We start from the raw sequence: 25,622 nt of genomic DNA on the forward strand, positions 1-25,622 counted from the left end.
TGTCAAACCATATGCTCTTTTCATCTTAGTCTTTTTTCGTGATCCATTCTGCTATAAATTTCTCAAAGAAATTTAAATTTACTAACTCACTGTCTTACTTATTTATGTTCTAAAGTATTTTGGTGTATTTTTAATTATTTATCACGAGGGTTTTTTATTTTTTATTTTTTTTTATTTTTTATTTTTTTTTTATTTTTTATTTTTTTTATTTTTTATTTATTTTTTTTTCAAGAGAAATTTTGAGGCCAGTTCTGTTTGTTGTTTTTTTTTTCTGGAGATTTGAGTGCAGTAATTGCTTTTGTCAGATTTTTCTGAAAGTGTTGCAGAATCGTCTGCAAAACCTGAACAGTGTACCTTAATTCAATTTGTTTTCCTTGGTTCAGTTTTGTTGCTTTTAGCTCAAAATTCCATTATCTTAGAGTTTTTAAAATGCTGTTAAATTGTAGAGGTGACAAGCTGTACCCTTGTCTAAAACCAGTTTTCATTTCAAATGGTCAAGATACTTCTCCTGTAACTTTAACTTTATATATTGTATTGCTAGAGTTTCACAAATTAGTAAATATAAATTTGATTTAATACAAACTACTCTGATTTTATCTATTGTTTCTCTGTCTACTTAATCAACCATTTTCTTGAAATCGATAAATCATACTATATGATTAACATGTGATGAATTATTTGTTTTTTAGGTAAATTTCTTTTCTGCACAGGAACTTCCCTTTCAAAAATCTCTGATATTCTCCCAGTTGTTTGTCTAAAGTTTCTTGGACTTTGATCAAGACTGTTCTGATATTTTTTTTGTTTAGCAAGCTGATGAAGAATCTCCTGAACCCAACATCTGGCTCAAGCTAACGTAGTTTCCTCTGTCCAGGCCGGTTGCTTCTAGTAAGTGGGTTGCCGTTTTTGGTGTGGAAGGCACACCCTGTTGGAAGCTGTGTGTGGAGATGGCAGTTGCCACAGCGCACGTGTGTTGTCTCGCATGCTATTCTGCAAATATTCAGTTCCTCTCCAGTTGCTGTCAGTGTTATCCCATCAGATGGTTCTCAGTGTCGGGTGCCTGATCGTCACCCCTGGTTTGGTAAGCCGTTTGCCCCAAGATACATTGGAATATAGAGTGGTTTGTGCCCTAGGTTTGAATGGTATTGGAGGCTACTGGACTACCCATCAGTGGCAGTTACTGTAGGCTGTCTTCTATCATCTTTGTCTACAGATTATGCTCATAGGGTGGCAGGAGTATGACCGGTACTGGAACAATCTCGTACGCAAGAAGTCAGAACACAGTAATCACAGAATTGAGTGCGAATGACATGAGTGCCATTGATCCTACTGATCGACTGACTGTAGCTTATCGAGGTGGAGTATTTGTGCATCAAGGGTAGGCCTTGCTTTTTGATGTCATTTGTCATGACCATATCAGTTTCACTCTTTACGAGTTGTCAGTGGTCTTCCATTCTGCAACTTTTGCTTTACCATTTGTTTCAGTGTCTTAACTGCCCTATCAAACCTCTGATACGTGATGCTGTTTCCTCCTTATCATTTTTTACTTAATGTTATGAGAGTAACAAAGGCATTTTCGTGTACATTGGTTTAACAATTTTCCTCTTGCACTCGTACACAGCAGAATCGATGCCGCGCTCCAGTGGTTGACTATGTCAAATTGTTTACGCCTAGCGGCTGCCTCGTGTTAATACTTTCTTGCGCTTGAGCAATGGTGTTCCGTTCAGATTTAGAAAACTTCACTGTCCTGTTTCTTTACTTTCTTGATGTGTGACAGTTCTCAAAATGTAAGGACAAGATAGAATGCTAATTGCTGTAAAGAGGACACGTTAAGTTGCAGACAGGCAGAAAGAAAGACACCTGCACATTACCTTTGGTCCACAGCCTTCATCCGATTAAGAAAGAGAAACATACACACATTCATTCAAACAAGGGAGCACACCTCACGCACACATGACCACCATCTCTTTCAGCCTGGATCAAAATTCTTGTCTTTTTAGATGTGCTTATCTGCAACTTAATGTGTCATTTTTACCGTAACTAGCAATCTATCGTTTTCTTACAATCTTGAGTTTCCACAGTTCTCATAAAGCAAGTATAGATCACTTATATTCTTTGGTTGTGACCACTTCGATAATCTTCCTATAAACTACTTTGTTGTTTTTGAGTGTCTTGCTGACTTTGTAAAGTTATGGCTCTGTTAGTGAGAATTCTTCCTCAAGATCTCCTGGTATTGTTGAAAAAACTAATTTAACTGTTGGAACTGGACAGTTTAAGAGCCTGTCAAAAAATTTTGCAAATATTTCACAAGTTTCTGTGTTATTAAATCACAGAAATAAATACTTGGTGCTTTGTACCCCTTAAGTGCAGTACATGTTTAAAGGTTTGGCTAAAATTTCAGCTATTATTTTTGTGAAATTTTGTTTTATTTAGATAAGCTGAGAATTTTCAAAGGTTCTGATTTTTCAGATTATTATTGATGTTGTTTGTTTTGTTAGTTGTCTGATTTGTTACAGATGTTCTTTTTTTTAACAACCCCATTTTTCCCCTCTTTGTTGTAATGCTTCTTCACGCTCTTCGATCCACCATCTCCTTTCTTTATTCTTGACCAATCCTTGTGTTTTTCTGGTGCTATAGTAATTAATACTTGGAGTTTGTGCCAATCACTTTGTCTCCATTTCATCTCTAAAGTTTCATTTGTTTTATGTTGTAATTTGGTCCTATGGAGTTGTATCTGAGTATTTTTAGGGTTTTCTCTCTTGTTTTAGACAGGGGAAAACTATTTTAACTTTTGGTAGATAATGATTTGAATCTGATTCTCCATTTCTGATCACTGAACATTCATAATTTCCTGGGTATGCTATTGAATACTGCTTTGTTAGTCTAATTGGAATTTCCCTAGGTTTGAACTTGAAGATATCCAAGTTTTGGCTTTTTGTTGTAGTTTCCTAAAATATGTGGACATCAGTGTTAGTAGGAACAGGTGGCATATATAGCTCAGCCTTTCATCATTTCAGCCTTTCATCGTTTCAGCCTTTCATCGTTTCAGCCTTTCATCGTTTCAGCCTTTCATCGTTTCAGCCTTTCATCGTTTCAGCCTTTCATCGTTTCAGCCTTTCATCGTTTCAGCCTTTCATCGTTTCAGCCTTTCATCGTTTCAGCCTTTCACCGTTTCAGCCTTTCACCGTTTCAGCCTTTCACCGTTTCAGCCTTTCACCGTTTCAGCCTTTCACCGTTTCAGCCTTTCACCGTTTCAGCCTTTCACCGTTTCAGCCTTTCACCGTTTCAGCCTTTCACCGTTTCAGCCTTTCACCGTTTCAGCCTTTCACCGTTTCAGCCTTTCACCGTTTCAGCCTTTCACCGTTTCAGCCTTTCACCGTTTCAGCCTTTCACCGTTTCAGCCTTTCACCGTTTCAGCCTTTCACCGTTTCAGCCTTTCACCGTTTCAGCCTTTCACCGTTTCAGCCTTTCACCGTTTCAGCCTTTCACCGTTTCAGCCTTTCACCGTTTCAGCCTTTCACCGTTTCAGCCTTTCACCGTTTCAGCCTTTCACCGTTTCAGCCTTTCACCGTTTCAGCCTTTCACCGTTTCAGCCTTTCACCGTTTCAGCCTTTCACCGTTTCAGCCTTTCACCGTTTCAGCCTTTCACCGTTTCAGCCTTTCACCGTTTCAGCCTTTCACCGTTTCAGCCTTTCACCGTTTCAGCCTTTCACCGTTTCAGCCTTTCACCGTTTCAGCCTTTCACCGTTTCAGCCTTTCACCGTTTCAGCCTTTCACCGTTTCAGCCTTTCACCGTTTCAGCCTTTCACCGTTTCAGCCTTTCACCGTTTCAGCCTTTCACCGTTTCAGCCTTTCACCGTTTCAGCCTTTCACCGTTTCAGCCTTTCACCGTTTCAGCCTTTCACCGTTTCAGCCTTTCACCGTTTCAGCCTTTCACCGTTTCAGCCTTTCACCGTTTCAGCCTTTCACCGTTTCAGCCTTTCACCGTTTCAGCCTTTCACCGTTTCAGTTTTCTGAAGTATGCTGGATATTCACATACAGTATTCTTAAACTTCTTTTCCTTCATCTCTTGCGTAATGAAGTTGCCAAGAAGTACTTTGACGTTGATCGCACAGTCCACAGGTGGACTACCATTTCTTAATCCCTGATAGGCACAATTTTTCAGTGTTCAGAAATGTCACCGTCATCAGCTGCACGGACTTAAGGAACTGCTGGGGGTCCACAGTTGACTTATTTCCCTCCCACTCGCCCACAAACTGTTATCAGTGAAATCCCCAACTTATGGTGCCATTTGGGGTGGCTGCAGAGGCTATTGCATTGGCATCTGTGGCCTTTCACACCTGCCAGGGTGCCCCAATTATTAAGATGACATTCATGAAGAGATTTCATAGCAACTTTTGTGAAGATGGTGCATCACATTGATTTAGCAGTAGCCAGGAGAATCAAGAAGTCGGCTAGCCTTTCCTTGGTACATGAAAGGATTCACTCTACCCTCTGGAGCCATGAGGACAACTGCTAGGAACTATTTAAACTACTTTTATAACTGGCCAATCATTTTAATTCCTGTCCCTGGGACTGGATCAATGGCGTTACTGGATGACAGCCGTTACTTCACAGGAAGAGGGACATCAAACATAAAAAAACTTTTACGTCTCAGGTCGGCATGCATTTATTGCCTGAAGCAACTGAATAAGTATGTTGTGAAACATTTTATGCTTTGACACGAACTAATTCTATCAAGTCACATTACCAACAGAGAGAGGGCAGCCATTTTGGACCTGAGAGACAGCCTGTAGGTTGTTCCTTTACCTGCAGACAAAGGCAATACTCTTTTCTTTCTCTCCCACAAAAACTATACTATGAATATGCAGAGCCTGCCAGATGATCAGGAAGACTGATGATGACCCATCAGGAAGGTGAACAAGACCAGGTCACTTCTCAAGGACTTGGAGGATTTACCAAAAATGTCATCAAGGAATTGTTAACACAAAAATATCTACCGCCAGTACTTAACAGACTCCCTAAGGTCCATAAAGATGGGGTCCTGTTACACCCCATTGTCAGCTAAATCAGGTGCCTGCACATTTGCTGGCAAAATACCTGAAAGACTTTCTAAGCCCTTACAAGGGCAAATGTCCGCATCATGTCTGTAATTCTGTAGATTTTGTAAAATGCCTCAACAACTTGAGGTTGAAGGGCTCAGATATCTGGTGAACTTTGACATCATTTTTGCTTTGCTCTAGGCTGCCTCTGCAAGAGTCACTCAAATTAATTGGTCAGAAATTTGTCGGGAAGATCACCGTCCTTTTCAGGCAATTCCTGACTCCACAATTTTTTTATTTAATGGAGAATACTATGAATCAACAGAGGGAGTTGCATTGAAAGTCCACTCTTCCCAGTGGTTGTGACTTTGTATCACTTTGAGGAGGAAGCACTGAAGTCATCCAAATGGAAACTGATTTGCTTTTTCTGTTGTATTGGTGATAGGTTCATCATCTGGCCCCATGGAAGGCGGCAGACTCCATGACTTGCCCTAAAATCCATTCATCCCAACATCAAATTCACTATGGAGACTAAGATAGAAAGATCATTACCATTCCTTGATGCCATAGTCAAGAGAAGAGATGATGCCACAGTTTGTATCAAAAGAAAATGCACACTGACCTGTGCTTGCTTGCAGACAGCTGTCATTACCCTGTGCAGAGGAATGGGGCACAAAAAATACTAGTGCACAGGGTGTATGCCATCTCAGGTGGAAAGGCTTCCCCAGGAACTGGAACACATAAGAAATGTGTTCTAAAAAAAATGGCAGATTAGGCATGCTATGCACTCCTCCATTGTAGCACAACCTGTTGAAATGGATGTAGACATGGGGAAAGAAGTAGCCACTGCCTTTTTACCATACACCAGCACACTCAGGAAAAGTTGGATACATACTTAAAAAGCACCAAATGAAAACTGTCTTTTGCCCACTCAATAAGACACTCGCATTATTGAAGAGCATCAAAAATGACCTTGGCATGGAAGGCTGGGAAATATCAGATTCTCTGCCAATGTGGCTAGACATATATTGGACACACAGTGCACACTATCAAAGACAGATGCTGAGAACATCAGCGGCACGCTCGGCTAATGTACCTCAAGTCAGCAGTCACAGAGCACTGTTTGACCAAGACTCATGCAATGGAATACAAATGTACCATGATTTTAGCACAAACTTTGAAATACTGGGACAATATCATTAGCGAGGCCATCAAAATATTCACCGGGGACAGTCTCATCGAGTGGAACTGTAGTGTTCTGGCAGCCAGGGTTGACAGATAGCTACACCCGCGCTACAGCAAGCTGGGCATTCTGCCGGGCATCACCAGCAAGAGACATAAATGCAATTGTGCTCCACAGCTGTGCCAACATGCACCCTCTGGCATGGATTGCTAGGAGTTCGGGGGAGGGATATAAGTTGGCCGTGCATCCCCAGGAGGTCAGTACATCAGTGCACATAATGATGGCGACATGTTTTGATTGCGCAACATTGTGCCCACTGGACATTGTGAACTAGCAGTATACCCATTGACTGTTCAGTCAACAAAAATGCAAGGGAAAAATGAAAAATCATGTTTTAACCTTATCTTCAGGTACATTGGAGATTTCAGATTCTAAAAGATCCCAAAATTGATTTATTTTCTACAGTTTTATTAGATTTTCATGACAGTTTATAATGGAACAGCACTTTTTCTTGCACTTTTAATAATAGGCTTTCTTCCTGGTTTTGACTTAAAATCTGTTATGCTCTATTGTTGGTTATTATTATTATTATTATTATTATTATTATTATTATTATTATTTCTTTCTTGTCTCAGACGTTAGGTCTGGTTAAAAATGGAAGGTGACACGGACCTTGATCAAGCGTGACTTCCTTTTAACTGTACGGTATATGTTACATTGCATTTAGGAACTTTCGGGTAATTGAACAAGTGTCAATAATTACAGATTTCTGTAGTTGTATGTATAAGTTTGGATGTAACTGTATTGCATTGATGTACTGGTGGATATTGTGTGGTATGACTCCTGTAGTTGGTAGTATAATTGGTATAATGTCAACTTTATCCTGATGCCACATGTCCTTGACTTCCTCAGCCAGTTGGGTGTTATTTTCAATTTTTTCTCCTGTTTTCTTTTGTATATTTGTTGTATTGGGTATGGATATTTTGATTAGTTGTGTTAATTTCTTCTTTTTATTGGTGAGTATGGTGTCAGGTTTGTTATGTGGTGTTGTTTTATCTGTTATAATGGTTCTGTTCCAGTATAATTTGTATTCATCGTTCTCTAGTACATTTTGTGGTGCATACTTGTATGTGGGAACATGTTGTTTTATAAGTTTATGTTGTAAGGCAAGCCGTTGATGTATTATTTTTGTTACATTGTCATGTCTTCTGGGGTATTCTGTATTTGCTAGTATTGTACATCCACTTGTGATGTGATCTACTGTTTCTATTTGTTGTTTGCAAAGTCTGCATTTATCTGTTGTGGTATTGGGATCTTTAATAATATGCTTGCTGTAATATCTGGTGTTTATTGTTTGATCCTGTATTGCAATCATGAATCCTTCCGTCTCACTGTATATATTGCCTTTTCTTAGCCATGTGTTGGATGCATCTTGATCGATGTGTGGCTGTGGTGCTTGCCGTGTAGTGTTTTCTTTTTCCAATTTACTTTCTTCATATCTGTTGATGTTGTGTGATCTAAAGGGTTGTAGAAGTGGTTATGAAATTGCAGTGGTGTAGCCGATGTATTTATATGAGTGATTGCTTTGTGTATTTTGCTAGTTTCTGCTCGTTCTAGAAAGAATTGTCTTAAATTGTCTACCTGTCCATAATGTAGGTTTTTTATGTCGATAAATCCCCTTCCTCTTTCCTTTCTGCTTAATGTGAATCTTTCAGTTGCTGAATGTATGTGATGTATTCTATATTTGTGGCATTGTGATCGTGTAAGTGTATTGAGTGCTTCTAGGTCGGTGTTACTCCATTTCACTACTCCAAATGAGTAGGTCAATATTGGTATAGCATAAGTATTTATAGCTTTTGTCTTGTTTCTTGCTGTCAATTCTGTTTTCAGTATTTTTGTTAGTCTTTGTCTATATTTTTCTTTTAGTTCTTCTTTAATATTTGTATTATCTATTCCTATTTTTTGTCTGTATCCTAGATATTTATAGGCATCTGTTTTTTCCATCGCTTCTATGCAGCCGCTGTGGTTATCCAATATGTAATCTTGTTTAGTGTGTTTTCCCTTGACTATGCTTTTTTTCTTACATTTGTCTGTTCCAAAAGCCATATTTATATCATTGCTGAATACTTCTGTTATCTTTAGTAATTGGTTGAGTTGTTGATTTGTTGCTGCCAGTAGTTTTAGATCATCCATGTATAGCAGATGTGTGATTTTGTGTGGGTATGTTCCAGTAATATTGTATCCATAATTTGTATTATTTAGCATGTTGGATAGTGGGTTCAGAGCAAGGCAAAACCAGAAAGGACTTAATGAGTCTCCTTGTTATATTCCACGCTTAATCTGTATTGGCTGTGATTTGATATTATTTGAATTTGTTTGGATATTAAGTGTGGTTTTCCAATTTTTCATTACTATGTTTAGGAACTGTATCAATTTAGGATCTACTTTGTATATTTCCAATATTTGTAGTAACCATGAGTGGGGTACACTATCAAAAGCTTTTTGGTAATCAATGTATGCATAGTGTAGCGACCTTTGTTTAGTTTTAGCTTGATATGTCACCTCTGCATCTATTATCAGTTGCTCTTTACATCCTTGTGCTCCTTTGCAACAGCCTTTTTGTTCTTCATTTATAATTTTGTTCTGTGTTGTACGTGTCATTAATTTCTGTGTAATGACTGAAGTTAATATTTTGTATATTGTTGGTAGGCATGTTATGGGGCGATATTTAGCTGGGTTTGCTGTGTCTGCCTGATCTTTAGGTTTCAGATGAGTTATTCCTTGTGTAAGTGTATTAAGGAATGTGTATGGGTCTGCAATGTAACTGTTAAATAATTTAGTTAGATGTGAATGTGTTGACGTGAATTTCTTTAACCAGAAATTTGCTATTTTATCTTTTCCAGGGGCTTTCCAATTGTGAGTAGAATTAATTGCTTGGGTGACTTCATGTTGCAAAATTATCACTTCAGGCATTTGTGGTATCATCTTGTACGTATCTGTTTCTGATTGTATCCACCGTGCCTGCCTGTTATGTTGTACTGGGTTTGACCATATGTTACTCCAGAAGTGTTCCATGTCTGTTATGTTTGGTGGATTGTCTATTTTAATGTGTGTGTTATCTATTGTCTGATAAAATTTCTTTTGGTTTGTGTTGAATGTTTGGTTTTGTTTCCTTCTATTTTCACTTTTTTTGTATCTTCTAAGTCGTTTGGCCAATGCTTGTAATTTCTGCTTCTTTTCATCTAATTGCTCTATCACTTCTTGTTGTGAGATTTTACCTAACCTTTTTCGTTTTTTGTCTGATATTTCATTTCTCATAAATTGTGTTAGCTGTCCGATGTCTTTACTCAGTTTTTCTATTCTGATCTGTAGCCTGTGTTGCCATGCTGGTTTTGTGGGTTTCTTCTGTGTGTTGGTTGGTTCTGATCTCTGCCTAGTGTGTATATTTTGTGTAGTGAGTGCTCCTATATAAACCAGTAGTTGTAACTCTTCCATAGTTGTGTTTTCATTTATTTTGTTGTGTATGACTGTGTTGATAGTTTTTATTGTTGTTTCGACTTGTGGGTTATTTGGCGGTCTATGCAAGAATGGTCTAGTGTCTGTATTTGTGTCTTTGTATTCTATATATGTCAGCTGAAATTTTTCTTCTATATCTAACATGTGTGTCACTTCGTGTTCTATTTGTGCTTGTTCTGGTGGCTGTCTTAAGATTTCGTTTTCCTCTGACTGTTTAATTGATGCGTGTTGTTCTTTGCTTGTTTGCTCTGGGATGTTTGAGTCCATTACTGTATTTTCTTCTTCTTCTGATTGCACATTATTTTGTTCCAGTATTTGTTGTACTTGTTGTTTGATGTTTTCTAATTGTGACTGGGGTATCCTGTTAATTCTTATTATTACACGGATCTGATCAGCTAGTCGTTGTTCTGTTAAAAATTTTAATTCTGGGTATCTGGTAATAAATGTTGTGTATACTTGTGATCTGTATCCAGTTGTGTTGGTTCCTAGGTTTGTTGCTTGCTAATAACAGAACATGAGGTGTCGATTAACTTCATCTGACCATCTCATCCTCTGTCTTTGTTTTCCTTCTAGGGTGGTTGCAGGAAGCATATCCTGCAAAACACCTCTATTTGGATTTGAATCATTTTCCAGTTGGCTAGCAGTGTCGTTACCATTGTGGGCGGGCATAGGGTTCAAACATCGTCCCCGACCATAACGGCGCTTGTCCGAGGCTTCTTTAGTTCTGTCCTGAACCAACTAATCACACTAAAAGGGGGGTTAGCCCTATTAGTGGTTTGTTCTTTTTGTCGCCTTTTACGACTGGCAGAACATACCGGAGGCCTATTCTTTTATTATTATTATTATTATTATTATTATTATTATTATTATTATTTGCATAAAATGTTGCTCCAAACATTGGTTTGCCTCCATTCTTACTGCTGGTTTCCCTTTATATAGTCTGTAATGTGTATCAATCATATTCTCATTGGTTTGCCTCCATTCTTACTGCTGGTTTCCCTTTATATATTCTGTAATGTGTATCAATCATATTCTCATCTAAGAATCTAGTTTCTTGAATTTCTAAAATTTGTATATGCCGCTTCTGTAGAAGTAATCCAATTCCTCCTATTTTTCTATTTTCAGAAGGGAATTTACATTTAGTGTTACAAAGTGGTAAATCTTCTTGAACTTGTACTTAGAAGGCATTTTAGTGTATTCCATTTCCTGTTTTCAGTGCAAATGTTGGGATTCCTGAGAATCCCAGATTCCCGTGCATTAAGAGATGCATTGGTGATTTCTTCATTAGAATTACAACCTGAGATAGTATATCCATTATATGAATTTTCTATTTTGTAATTTGAAGTTGTAAATAGTAGAGCAGGAAATCCAGGGTCATCTCTGAATTCCCAAACTAATCCAAATTTAGCACTGGAAAACGGGCTGCCTCTTTCACCAGTTCTACCATTCCAAAGTCTATTTTTTCTGCCTTCACTGCTGTTGAGGTCTTCGCCATAACCCTGTCAAGTGACACTTATGTAGTACTGGCAGCTAGACCTGCAGAACTAAGTTTTCTTTAAGATATGTTACTCTGTCACTCTTTCTTTATCCTAGGATGCTGCAAACGACCTTGGAAGCTCTTAGGCCCCAGGTTGATAGAGGTTATTATTATTATTATTATTATTATTAATTATTATTATTATTATTATTATTATTGTTATTATTAGTATTAAAATGTGTATTACTCAGTCTTTCTCATACAGAACCAACATAGTATAAGCTGTTCTAAATTTGCTCTGCAAAGATTTTGTTTTGCTAGATTACTTCTTTTTCTGTTCTTCACCATGTATAATGTTGTGTAAGAAAGAGTAGATGTGTACTATTAAAATATTCATATGTACATTCCTTTGTCATTCAACAGATGTTACACATTCATGAACATATGGTGAGTCCAATGGTGCGCTGTGTGGTTGTATTGTTCAAAGAATTCAAGTGTACTCGCATTGTCCATGAAATTCTCCAAGAAATCTCAAGGATAGACACTGAAGTGGATGCAGATTCAGAGGAGCCTGCAGCTGGAGTGGGTGTAGCAAAAACATATGGCCAATTTATTGCAGAACTAGCAGAATCTGTTCCTGAACTAGTATTGCCTCATGTAGATTTACTTAAATCTCTTCTTGATATAAAGGTAAGAACATGTGTTTGAGATACTGCTTTTGAAGTAAATAAATTATTGTAGTGAAAATGGGTTTTCAGTTTAAGGATGTGATATATTGAGTTTGGGCAGCAAACTAAACAGAATTGTTGTTGTGTATCGTGAAGATGAGAAAAAATTCAAAATATATAACATAGTGAAAATAATATAATTATTTCAAAGAGGGTATCATTAGAGATGTTACAGAGCCATGTTGTATATTCATGATCTGTGCATTTTCTCAAATTATTTGTACCATAATTCAGCAACAAGTAAAGAGAGAGAGAGAGAGAAAATATACTGTCAGTTAAAAGGAAAAAAGTATGTTTTCACCCAGGAGAAAGTGTATTTTTAACTGGGAAATCCGGGAATTTTTTTCCTTGTCCGCGAATACACCGTGGATGAAGTACATTTGATTTACTTACAGATACCCACACCTGCAAATGTGTTTTTGTAGAGTCTGGTATCAAACAATTCAGTGCAATTAAGGTGATAGCAGAGCAGTATGTTATGTACCATTGATCTTTCATGTGTGAAGGTCAGCAGATACTGGAATTATATAGTGTAAACAATAATTGTTTCTTACATTCCCTTATAAAATGTTTTCTAAAGCAGTCTTCTTAAAAGTATTTTACTGTTTCCGTTGTTCTTGATATATTTCTCTTTTTTCTCGCTACATTTGCTTCCTTGATGTGGCTTTAAAAAAAAAAGTGTTGTAACACAAGTAACATTAGCCGTTGCTTCATAAACTAATTTCGTCTTTTCTAGGCATACGTGATGCGCAACTCAGTCCTATCTGCATACAGTATAATTGTGCAAAAGTGCCTTAGTGGTGAAGATCTGTCTGAGGAAGAGAGAAATAAGAGAGATGACTTACTATGTGATATGGAAGATCACATACATGATGTAAATGCCTTTGTGCGATCAAGGGTGAGTAAAGTTTACTTGTATGCTGTTGTTATGATTTGCATGTTATGTAATATTGTGGAGAACAGGAAAGAAATTCCCCTTTTTATTCTATACAACATTCATTGTCATGATCTGTCTTCCCCTAATAGCACTTCTCTAGTGAGTGCTGCCTCCTGGCAGGCCTTCTCAGATCAGTCTTTCCAACAGATTGTTATTGAGACGCACATCAGCATGTCTGTAATCCTGAAGGAAAAGTAACAGATTTCTGCCACAACATTCAGGGTATATTGTGAACTGTCATAACAACTGCAGAATAGAGGAGACTGGTATTTGGACAATTACTCCTCCAAACACTCCTTCTACAAGCTAACTGTATTATTTAAAATCTAAAATTGAAGCAACTATTTACTTAAATGCAGATATTTATTTTGAATGCAAAAAAAAAGAAAAAAAATCTAACCTACCTGGAAGATAAGGGCAGAAATATTAAAATTTAAGATGAAGATCCACAGTGGTATTGTTGATAAATGGTGTTAACTTACTATGCCACATTTCGTATGATTGCTTTTTAGCATTCTTACTAGCTTTCTGAAATGTGCAAAACCTGTGTCAGAAACTATGGCAGATCTGAAATATATTAAGTTAGCCTGTTTCTATTGTCTTTTAAAATTTAATCATCCCCTGTCCATCCTATCTCCCTCATTTGCCACGTCTTTATACTGCTTCCCCCAACATTTGCTTTCGGTGATTGATTGTAAGCATAGCAGGGTTGAATTTGAATTTGTAATATTTTAAGCCTAGAATTTTAAATTTTCTTTCTATACATTTGAGATTCTCATTATATGGTGTTATGAAAATGTATGATTATATTAAATGCCACTGCTAATATAACACAATTCATTTGAATGTTGCAGGTGCTGCAGCTATGGCAAAACTTGGTGAAGGAGCATGCCGTGCCTATTTCCTTCCATGCTAGTGTGCTAGAGAGAGCAGTGGGTCGTTTGCATGACAAGAGTGCATTTGTCAAGAAAAGTGCTGTGCAGCTTGTTGCATCATTCCTTGAACAAAATCCATTTGCTTCAAGGGTAATTTTGTTGTGTTATTTGGTGCAATAGATGACCATTTTGTATTGGGGGGGAGTAATTTTTGTCTTTAAAAAAACTGTGAAACAAAAGCTAACATCATGGACTAGAGAATTGAATGTTTCCTTATATTACAAAATATTTATGAAAGTGCGTATATTCAGCAATCTCTCTTCTGAATTTCATGGTTGACACATAAGTACAGTCATTGGTTGCATTAAGACACCTTTCTCTATTACCTCTTGACACTGGAACTCAATACTGTGACATTGGTGATAATTAGGACCTTTGATTCTGAAAAAGGACAGTTGTAGGATAATAATGATTCACTTCATCAACTGTTTTTGCTTTTAAATGGTTCAAAGTTGCAGAAACAAAAATTACAATTATTACTGGGTTGCCACAGATTCTGGAAATCTGGGAATTTCAAGTCCATCAGGGAAGTTTGGGGGGGGGGACTGAGAAATCTCGTTTTTGTCTCAGTAGATGAAATGGTTTGTTTACTGTGGTGACATGCAAGGTTTTTAGCTGGGTGCAGCTGAGTACGTGTGCCGCTTCCCTACTCCCTCATTCCTACTGCTTCTCCCATTCCTACCACTCTCTTCATGTTGCACTCAGTGCTGCCGCCATTTCTTGCCTAGCAGTTGCCGATGAGAGGCAGGAGACATGAGGAGTGGCTTGTTTAGATCTGATTGTCAGAGACTGGAGATACAGCATCCGGAGATGGCAGTCATGTGCGCCTGAGTTGTGACCAAGTGATTGTGTGAATGTGTGTGCGCTCTCATTTTTTGATAAAAACTATGACTGAAAAATTAGTTATGAGTGTGTGATTGTCTTTTCTACGTGTCTGTCTGTAGCTCAGCAATCATCTTTATGGGGAGTTGCTACCTATCCTCATTATTATTGATTGTCAGAGTATTTGAACAAGTTATCTGTTGCAGGGATTGATCAACGTGGTCTCATTTCATCAACGTGCTGTCTATGGCTCGTAAATAGCTGACCACAGAAATGGGTTTTTGCGATGGCCCAAAATCAGAGGCCGTTTCTGCGGGTATCTGTAATGGATAGGCCCTGCTGATCTGAAGCCATTCAGTTCCCGCTAATGTGCAAGCGCTGCCCGTCAAATCTAATCTCACTTATCTGTCTGCAGCCCGGGTCTGTTCGTGTGTGGCACAATGCAGTGGATTTTCAGGGTTTGTCTGTGGACACAGCATTGCAGTGCTCCTCAGCAGGCCAGAGTTCATGGGCAATGGATTTCAGGAATTGAGACTGTCTCACTGCAAGTACATTGTACAGTGTGGCATTTTATAGACATTTTATTTGTTCTAGTACATTTTGGCACTTTAAAAGTAGTTTATATGTTAGAAAGTAAGAATGGTAAGAAGAAGAAATTTGTGCCAGTCGCTGGTAGACAATTTGTAAGCTATTTATTCATATATTTCTTAAAAGAAAAATTACACAATACCTGTAAAATAGTACATATCACAGTGGGTAATAATCAACAATAACAAACATAGTAGAACCAACATTTTTTTTTTGCAGTCACCTACAGTGTTTTTTCCTTCACAATTCTTGGCTACCTTATACACTTCTTTCAAGAGGTGTACTTTTTTCCGAGGTTGTTTCTGAAATCAGTGAAGATATTTTAAATCTGTCTTGCAACTCCAAGGAAATGCGTATTTTTGTCACCAAATGTTTCATTTCATTGAAATAAAACAACATCAGTGATCTTTATTTATGGTATCCAAGACATCACTTTTACAAAATCTTTAAGGTTAGAATATAGAGAAAACATAAAGTGTAAAGCAACACAATACATGGTAGTGAGAAAAGTGAATATTAAATAAAGCCAAATTACAAAAACACAGGAAACAATGTTAATTTCAAAGAGCGGGTATGATTCTGTCTGGGATTACAATATTTGTATCCCATGCCAAGCCCAGTACATGGCAGCTTGTATGGCCTTGTCATCTGCTGTTAATAGGTCCTGTATCATGCAAGGTTTGTCCAGTTTCCTGCAGGCTAGAAGGTGTTGTGGGTCTTGGAATTCTCCACATTCACAGAGCTCATCTGTAGCAATACAGCCCCATTTCTTCAGGTTTACTATGCATCGTGATACTCCTGATCCTAATCTATTCAATGTTTTCCAGATCATATGTGGAAGTTCATATCCAGATACAGGTTCTTCCCTGGAGCTATTCCCTGGTCTTCGTGGTTCCGAGTTTCACCACAGGCGGTAAAGACATTGGATCAGTTGCTTGTAGTAAAATCTTCCTTGATTAGTGTCCAAACATTGGATGCCTGGGATCTGTTTCTTGTTTTTGTTTCTCGGTTTCTGCAGCAGTTCCTCCTCCTGATTTATGGAGGGGCTATGCCTGTAAGTTAGTCCAGCAGATTTGTGAGAGTTGGGCAGAGGCAGCCTGTTATGTAGCGTCCTGTCTCATTCAGAGCTATATTTACTTGTTTTGCATGGGTGGATTTTTGCCATACAGGTGCCGAGTACTCTGCAGGGGAGAAACATAATGCTAGAGGTGACATGCGGAGAACAGTAGGTTTTGCTCCCTATCTACTATTTGTAAGCTTGTGGATGTTGTTGTTCCTGGCACTCACTTTCATCTTTGTGTCCATACAGTGATCCTTGAATGTGAGAGTGCGGTCGAGTTTGACTCCAAGATATTTTGGTGTCACAGTGAGAGATGTGCTGTCTCCTCCAGCATATGTTGAGTTTACTCCTGGCCCCTTTACTGCTCAGGTGAAAAGTGCAGACCTGGGTTTTTGCTGGGTTCGGCTGGAGGTGGTTATCATCATAGTAGTCAGCTATATTCTCAAGCACTGTTGTCAATTTTCTTTCCACCTCTTGTACTGGTTGTTACCTATCTTGTTTCTTGATAACTGAATGATGTGGAATCTTACGCGGTATATTGTGGTAGGACCACATTCGCACCACGTGTTTGTAATTGATAATAATACGAGTAGTTCCAGCACAATTTCAGCAAGGCTTATTTATTAGTAGCTGCTGAAAGATTACACACTGCAGATCTCGTTTGTCTAGGGGTTTTCGAAGTTTTGTCTGCAAAATCATTACTCTAACAAGCATGGTCTGGGTTTTCTTCTTGTTTGAAATAAACACTACTGGATTCGAATTACTTTCGTCTAAAAATAATATTTATTCGTACTTTTTGTTTAGTCACTACAATATTTTCACTACGAACATTGATACTCTAAAAATGCATTATACTGTACTGGTCACTTAAACACGTCCATGTCCCTCCAATACTGACAAAGAAGTGGCGGGCAAGCCAACATGTGCCCGGAAGTTGCAGACATTCCTGCATTCCAGATTCTTTGGTCTTCTGACCTTAATACACTCCAAAGACACATATAAATAAATACATATAAATATACAACATTTATCATCTCAAACAAACCCATTATTTATCATAAAAGAAAATATTCATAAATAAATAAATTAAACACATTGTATGGCAACATAATGAAGTTACCTTAACTCTCTACTGTGGGCATCGTACTTTTCGCATGAGATAGTTTATCTCTGACAGTTAATTACATTACACTCTTCAAATGTTTTTCCCTGAGCAGTAATGACTGTATGTATCATCTGCGTAGATGGAGCGAGCATCCACTAATTGGCTGGTCATTGGTGCAGATGGTGTAAATCAGTGGAGCAAGGACGCTACCTTGGGGTAGTCCATGTTTCTGGGTTTGGCATTGGATGCTCTTTGTCTGCAGTGTAACAAAGTAGCGTCTGTTCTGCAGCAGGCACCGGATCAATTGCGCCAGTTGGTAATCCTTCATGGTGTTATATATTTTTGATATAAACTTATGATTAATGGTGTCATAAGTGGCTGTAAGGTTGATAAAAGCTGCACCTGTGATTTGTTTCCATTCGTAGTCATCTTCTTTGTTCTGTGTGAGGTTCAAAATTTGTCCACAGCATGACCTCCCAGGTCGGAACCCCGCTTGCTCTTTAATAATATTCTGGTCTGCATGTGCGGAGATGTGGTTGAGGATCATTCTTTCTAGGACTTTATAGAGCTGGCAGAGGAGGGAGATAGGTCGAGAATTTTTGGAGTCTGCAGGGCTCTTTAAAGTTTGTGGTGTAGCTACTATCTTTGCCTTCTGTCAGATCTTGGGAATCTTCATTTCAAGGGAGCATTTGTTCATCGTACTTAATGACCACTGTCTGGTAGAGGGTCCAAACATTTTTATTTGCTCGACCTAGGGCAGCAGCTTTACTACTCTTTATTAGAAAGATGGAGTCATCTAATTCTTCCAGGGCAAAGTAAGCACCTAGATGGTCTTCTTGAGTGAATCTCTCTCAAGCTTCTCTCTTGCATGTTTGCTGCTGGTTTTGCCATTTAGTAGGAGCTGATGCGCTGTTTGATCTGGTGTGACCTTATATTAATTTTGGGTGTTAGTTGAGGGTCATTAACAGTGTTTTTAAGAAATTGTCTGGCCTTTTAGCTATTCTGTTTCATGTCTAGGCTTGTGAGTAAGTTAGATGTTAGTACTTGCGATTTTTGCACCCTTCAGGAAACGCCATCTGCTTGCAACTTTTTTTTAGATATTTCCTCATTTGCACAATTGTTTCTTGTACTGTAGCTGCAAAGACAGATTGGCAGGGTCTCAAAATGTGTCAGGAAAAAATGCTAAAATTTGTCTGGAAATCAGGGAATTTCACTTGTGGAAAATTCTGGCATTCCTGTATTGATACCTACATGTATAGTACTGGTACTAAGCTTTTGTAATCATCGACACTCACTGGAACACATTCCCCTAAAAATTAAAACTGTACAAAAGGTTAAATAAAATTCCTATGTAGATGTTGAGCATTCTTTAGCCCACTAATATTCACTACAATGGATATTCTGGTAAGACAAATTTTCTTTGAAATCCTTAAAACATGAATAAGCAGCATACTTACAGCACAGATGCCAGCATAAGGCACTAAGAATGTGTCCTGGAAAGTTCTTGGCCTTGCCTGTAGCACCCAGCACTAGGTGCAGGATTTTCTTCCAACCCGAAGAGTGCCCAAAAAGTGCAGCAGAATCAGAAATCATTGAAGAAATTCACAATGCAAAGGTGGCTGAAATAGAAGTTGCCAGGATCATAGGGATTACAAATGACTGAGTAGGCTAAATTTTTCATGAAGAATTTCACGTGAGAAAGCTTTGTGCAAGGTGGCTGTCGCACCTACTTATGGCGTATCACTTACCAAATGAACACACACACACACACACACACACACACAACAGTTTTTAACAGTAATTGATGTGTTTCAATAAAATCAATTTTCTGCATTGGTAAGTGACAGTAACAACACTACAGATAAGACAATTCTTCAGCTCCAGGAAGGCAGACAGTTTTACCAGCTGGAAAGGTCATTGCATCGGTGCTTTGGAATTCCAGTGGTGTTCTGCTAATTCGATATCATCAGATAGATAAAATAATAACTGGGGCTTCTAATGTATTTGGATGAAAAAAATGCAACAAAATTTCATCAAGACAATGGACTACTTCACAGAAGTGTATTGGCATTGGAAAAGCTGAGCGATCTGTGCTTGATGTTGTCATACTATTTCACACATTTTGCTCTACCGGACTTCAGTCTCTTCCCAAAATTCAGTCTTCCTTGCTGGTCAATGTTTTATGAGCAACCAAGAAGTGACTGTAGCTGTAAACTAGTATTCTGCAGAACTTCCACAGGAACAATCTTGCAGAGAACTGTGTCAAACATAAAAACACTAAGTTGGTCCTGTATGGAGGAAGCATAAATTGGCATCCGTGTCACAGAGAAGCAACTGAAAGAGTTGAAAACAAATAAGTTGCCAGGTCCACAAGGAATCCCAGTACTCCTTTACAGAGAGTACTCTGTGGCCATGGCCTCTTACTTAGTCTGCATTTATCGTGAATCTTGCCCAGGGCAAAGTCCCAAGCAAATGGAAAAAAGCACATGTGACTCTTGTATGTAAGAAGGGTGAAAGAATGTACCCACATAATTACAGACCAGTATCCTTAACATTTGTTTGCTGCAAAATTCTTGAACACATTCCAAGTTTGAATATAACACATTTCCTTGAAGCAGAAAGATTTCTGTCCACAAATCAGCTTGGATTTAGAAAGCAGCATTTGTGCAAAGCTTGGCTTGCACTTTTCTCAAATGATATCATACAAGCTGTGGGTGCAATACAACAGGCAGCTTTGTTATTCCTAAAGTGTTCACCAGAGACAATGTTATTATCAGGAGTGCCCCAGGGAAGTGTGATAGAACTGCTTTATTCTATGTATACATAAATGACTTGATAGACAGGGTGAGCAGCAATTTACAGCTGTTTGCCAATACACTGCAGTGTATGGTAAGGTGTCGTTGAGTGACTGTAGGAGTATATAAGATGATGTAGACAAATTTCTAGATGGTGATGAATAAGCAGTTGCTCTAAATGTAGAAAAACTTATGTTAATGCAGATGAGTACAAAAAACAATCCTGTAAAATTCAAGTACATTATTAGTAGGATGCAGCTTGACAAGTCACTTCACTTAAAGATAGAGATGTAATGTTGTATTAGTAATATAAAATGGAATCAACATATCAGGTTGGTAGTAGGGAAAGTGAATGCTCAAATTCATTTTATTTGGAGAATTTTTGGGAAGTGTTGCTCATCCATAAAGGAGATGGCATATATAATGCTAGTGCCACCAGTTCTTGAGAACTGTTAAATGTGTTTGGGATTCCCACTATATCGGCTTAAAGGAAGGCATCAAATAAATTCTGAGGTGGGCCGCTATATTTAATATCAGTAGGTTCAATCCATATGCAAATATTATGGAGAAGCTTCGTGAACTCTAATGGGAATTCCTGGAGGGAAAGCAGTGCTCTTTCAACAAGGCACTATTGCACAAATTTATATTTTAGGCTGACTGCAGAATGAGTATACTGCTGTCAGCGTCCATTTCACATACGAACCATGAAGATACAATGTGGGAAGTTAGAGCTCTTATGGGGGCTTTTAGATAGTCATTTCTTGCTTGCTGTATTTGCAAGTGGAAAAGGAGAGGAAATGACCAGTAGTAGTACAAGGTACCCTCCACCACATACTGTATTGTGCTTTGTGGAGTATGTATGTAGATGTAGAATAATGTAGAGATGGAATACTGTCACTGGAACACCCTTGAATGATGTGTTTTAATGTCAGAGCAGGTGATGAAGATAAGCCTATTGTAGGACCGAAGTCACTCCAGGTGGATATTAGAATTGATTTGGCTATATTCAAAGGGAAGTAGTAGTTCATAACTGTATCAGTTCCTTGCACAGAAGCTGCAAAAAGTGGTAAAATTGCTATCTCATAATCTTATCATCACCACAAACTCCTTCCTCCTCCTCTCGGAATACTGTTACATTCCGTCCTGGGTTTTCCATTGTTTGATTTTCCTCACAGTATTCCTTTACAAGCATTTCTCACATCTAACTTACTTTAATTTCTGTTATGGACATTTCCAGGGGACACCACCTCATCGTAGGCACCTTCAGCACTGGGCAGGGACTCCCACGCCAGAGAAGCATCTGAAGAGGGGCCTGATAAAGAGTGTACCATAACTAAGGGAAGGATGAACTGTTGGAGAACTGGGGCAAGAGAAGGATCTGTTTCTTCTCGTATAATGAGGGGGGTCTAAAGTCATCTGTTCTCCATATGAGGAGTAATCAGCTCTGACTTACTGTTCAAAGATTGGACCAGATTCATTATGCTATTATGTCTGGGAGCCAAAGGCAAGCTCCTGTCTCGTTTAAGCCAGAACTGATTTGATGGGCAGTACTCTGCCACACTTGGAAGGAGGCAATATTAATTCCCTTATGGAAACTAGGCAAGTGTCATACCAACTCATAATTACTGAAGTGTAGCCCTTACCAGCGATATGGAGAAGTGCGCGCTCAACTGTGGAGGCATCTGGCTCCCCGAATACCAAGGTCATCTATGCTGCTCCCAGTGCAGTTTCAGCCACTACCATTCCGCCCTCGACAACTTAATTCTGCTGGAGATGGCCATACAGAAGACTGTCTTGTGCTGAAACAATTTGTTGGGTGTATTCTTTGATCTTGGAAAGGCATATGACAGCACTTGGAAGTATAACGTCCTTAATCAGTTTCATGGATGGGTGCTACGTGGACGTGTGCCATTTCTTATTCAATACTTCAAGGACAGGTGCTTTGTGCATTGGTGATACTTCGTCTAACCATTATGTTCAGAAGTATGGAGTCCCGCAAGGCAATGTACTCAGTATCACAAAATGATGGCAAACAATCAACAGCATGTCCATTGCAGTTAGAAGCCCGGTTACAAATTCTCTTCTTCTTCTTCTTCTTCTTCTTCTTCGTCTTTTGATGACTTTACGACCTTCTACATCCTCTGATACTACAACAGCTAACCATCGGGTGGCTGGAAACTTTGACCAATAAAACTGGTTTTAGGTTCTCACTTGAAGATTTCTGATGTAAATTTTAACCTTGCTTATTGAAGTTTTAACCAACCAGATCTCATTCGTTCAGACAAGGTTTTAAATTTTAAGGACACTTTTTGGGCCTACTGTTTGACATGAAATTAACCTCGCTTCCACACATGAGACTTATGAACAAAGAGCATCGTATCAGAATATTTTTAACTGCCTCAGTAGAAAGGCACGGGGAGTTAACAGGTCCTCCTTCCTGCAGCATTATAGGGCATTTTTCAGCTCATGATTGGCTCATGATAGCATGATTTATGGTTCAGCAAGTACTTCCTACTTCAACATGCTGTATGCTGTCCACCATGAGAGCATTCAAATCTCAATTGGAGCCTGTCGAACCAGCCCAGATTCAACACTGAGGCAAGGGGGTGGTATTTTGCTGGGCAGCAGTGTTTTGACACAATGTGTGCAGAGGCTGTTGAACCAATACTCTGGACTCAGTAGCAGCACCTCCTCCCAGCTAAGCAGATCCTGAAAATCACTGACATTGCATTAGTCATTAGCATTTAGTGCACCAGTCCACCGCAATTATGAGGGGCTGTTCAGCAATTGGTACCATGTGACCAAGCCCTTCAGGGTCCAAGTTACAGACTGTCTCTAGGATCTAGAGATATCACACCTCTGAATACACAGTCAGGGATGCCTTGGCATTTTCAGAGTCCCAAAGTGATTCTAAACTTGATAGAGTACATGAAAACTTGCACTCCAGATTATGTTTTTATAAATCTGGTTTCTTTGATTTTTAACTACGTGTCACAAATTTATCACTGTATCTTCAGATGGATCCCAGCAAGGAAATGCATTGAGTTGTTTAGTTGTTTTACCTGATAGACATTTCCAAATATGCTTCCAGAATAATTTACAAATTATGATGTGGAATTATATGGTATTGAAATGGCACTGGAGTGGATCCAGAGGCATCACAGTACAAATTTTCTCACCTTTCCTGACTCGCTCAGTGTGTTACAAGTGGATCAGAAACTGAAAGAAGTAGTTGTGTATTTGTACGAGTAAATAAGCTTTAGACATTGTGTAGAACATTACCTTTCTTTTGACTCCCTGGATTTTTATACAGTGCAGTGTATGACAAAGAAAACATTGTTACTTAAGACTTTGTGTAATTGGTATTTCTAATAAATGTTAAAATAAATGTGATTTATGTATGGTACATAACATTTCAGTTGGGATTGGAAGAACTTCAAGCTCAGCTAGAAAGTGAAGAAAAAAAGCTACAAGCTATTGAAGACTCTACTGCAAAACTGCCTCAAAAAGTAGAAGAGGAATGGAATGAATTAGAGCCTGATCTGAAAGGAGGTCTGACAGAAGTCCTGGAGGCAGGTATGTACACACATTTTCTATTTTGCGCGTGCGCGCGCGCGCGCGCGCGCACACACACACACACACACACACACACACACACACACACACACACACACACACACACACTGTACCTAGTTGTGTAATTTTGGTATAAAGTTATTCAAATGAGGGGAAACTGTATTTTAGGAGCATGTCCACTGCTTCGTGACAAAAATATGCTTTGTCTGTGTAGCGGTTTTACATGGGGGGAAAATGGGTTGCATGCAATTGATTTACTAAAACAAATTGAGGGACAGTACATGACCAAAGATCTAGAAATGATCTACTCTCCTAAAGGGTAGGTTTGTCTTTGAGAAGAATACAATGCAAAAGCAGTAATCCATGTATGTGTCCGAGATATGTGCCTTCATTATCAAAAATACCTTAACACAAAAGTTTTTGTTTCTTGGAAGAGTTAATTTGACTTCTATATGGATATGTTTTACCTTCATACAGTGATGACACTGTTCGAAGTCTTTTGCATGGGTGAACATTTGTCAATGCTTCCATGCAATAAAGATCTTTAAGTTTAGATATTTCTGATGCTGAAGGCATGTACCTTAGAAACACACGAAAATTAGTGCTCTTTCATTGTGAGTTATTCAGCCTGCATTTTAGCTTTCAAGTACTAACATAAAAATCATTCAATTATTTGTGTTCTGTAGATCTAGTTGTAAAATATGTCAAGATGCTGTTGGAATCTGTTTCTCTAGATTGCAGAAACAATCACCAGTAAAATGTCATACGGTTTTACACTTGCAGTGGCTAGTATTTCCAGTATAAAATTAGAAGAGAAATATCTTTAATTTTTTTAACTGCTACTTTCTCAGCTTTGCAGAGTGTTAATCTATCACTGCTTACTTCATAAAGACACTGCATCTGTCAAAGAATAACAACTATCTGCATGCTGTAAGAATAGACTAGTTTACAAAGTACATTGTTACTTACTATGCAGTTGAACAGGAGTTTTAAGTTACTGACTAGAAAATTGGATGACTTGTTAAAGTGACTAATAAAATATGTAACAGAAATACATGATTTCTTGTTTTATGTCTAACGGCAGCTGTTCAATACCTCTGCACCAAAATGCAGGATTTCCCTCCATACCTTAGAAAAGGAATCAATAACTGATTGTTATTATTAGCCACAAATAATATTCGGGAGTAAGTGTGCTGGAAATTGCAGCCTACAAATTTAGTTTCTTATGACTCTTTTCTCCTTGGCGGTAGAAACCCTGCCACAATAGAATTAATGGTACACAGTGAATGACAGAGATGTAATGTTAGCACAAAGATGCTACTGAGATTGGTGTAACTAATTTATTAGCCAAGAATTTGGATAATGTGCTGAATAACAAGCAGTCATAGAAATTTCTGTTACATATTAATGTCAGTATTGTATGAAAAGTTAGTTGGAATGCAAAAGCAAAGCAACTTTTGAGTAGAGGTATCATAAGCATGAATGAAAACTGAATTTTTCAGTGGTCCAGCTAGTGCAACTTAAAGCTATGTAGCAACTTTTTGATAGATTAAAATTGCACGGAGGTCGAGGACTCAATCCTGAAATTATGCCTTTCATGGGCTCTGCTTAAGGACTGGAAAGTATTTATTTTATGCCCATTTCTTGTGTGTTTTCTGCCATTTTTGATGTTACTTTCTTCATATTTTGGTGTTCTTTTTGCCACTTTTAGTATTTCATTATTTTTTCCTTTCCACATTGTTTTTCAGCATTATGTTGAATATGAAAATATAGATATCAATTACATTGTATTCACCAGCAAACAGGTCACATTTATATACATTATTGAAAAAAATAAATGATTTATGTTAAAGCCTTTAAA

At 38.3% G+C, this 25,622-nt stretch overlaps 1 protein-coding gene across 1 annotated transcript in view; it reads left to right on the forward strand.

The window, feature by feature from the left end:
• The window catches only part of LOC124796583 (condensin complex subunit 1), a 193,304-nt gene that overhangs the window by 47,722 nt on the left and 119,960 nt on the right, over positions 1–25,622 (forward strand). Inside the window, exons 6-9 of the mRNA XM_047260708.1 lie at positions 11,639–11,905; positions 12,680–12,841; positions 13,735–13,905; positions 23,605–23,761. Coding sequence (XP_047116664.1) covers positions 11,639–11,905; positions 12,680–12,841; positions 13,735–13,905; positions 23,605–23,761 — 757 coding nt within the window. The remainder of the gene's footprint in view (positions 1–11,638; positions 11,906–12,679; positions 12,842–13,734; positions 13,906–23,604; positions 23,762–25,622) is intronic.

The sequence above is a fragment of the Schistocerca piceifrons genome, chromosome 1 (assembly GCF_021461385.2).
Source record: "Schistocerca piceifrons isolate TAMUIC-IGC-003096 chromosome 1, iqSchPice1.1, whole genome shotgun sequence".
NCBI lineage: Eukaryota > Metazoa > Arthropoda > Insecta > Orthoptera > Acrididae > Schistocerca > Schistocerca piceifrons.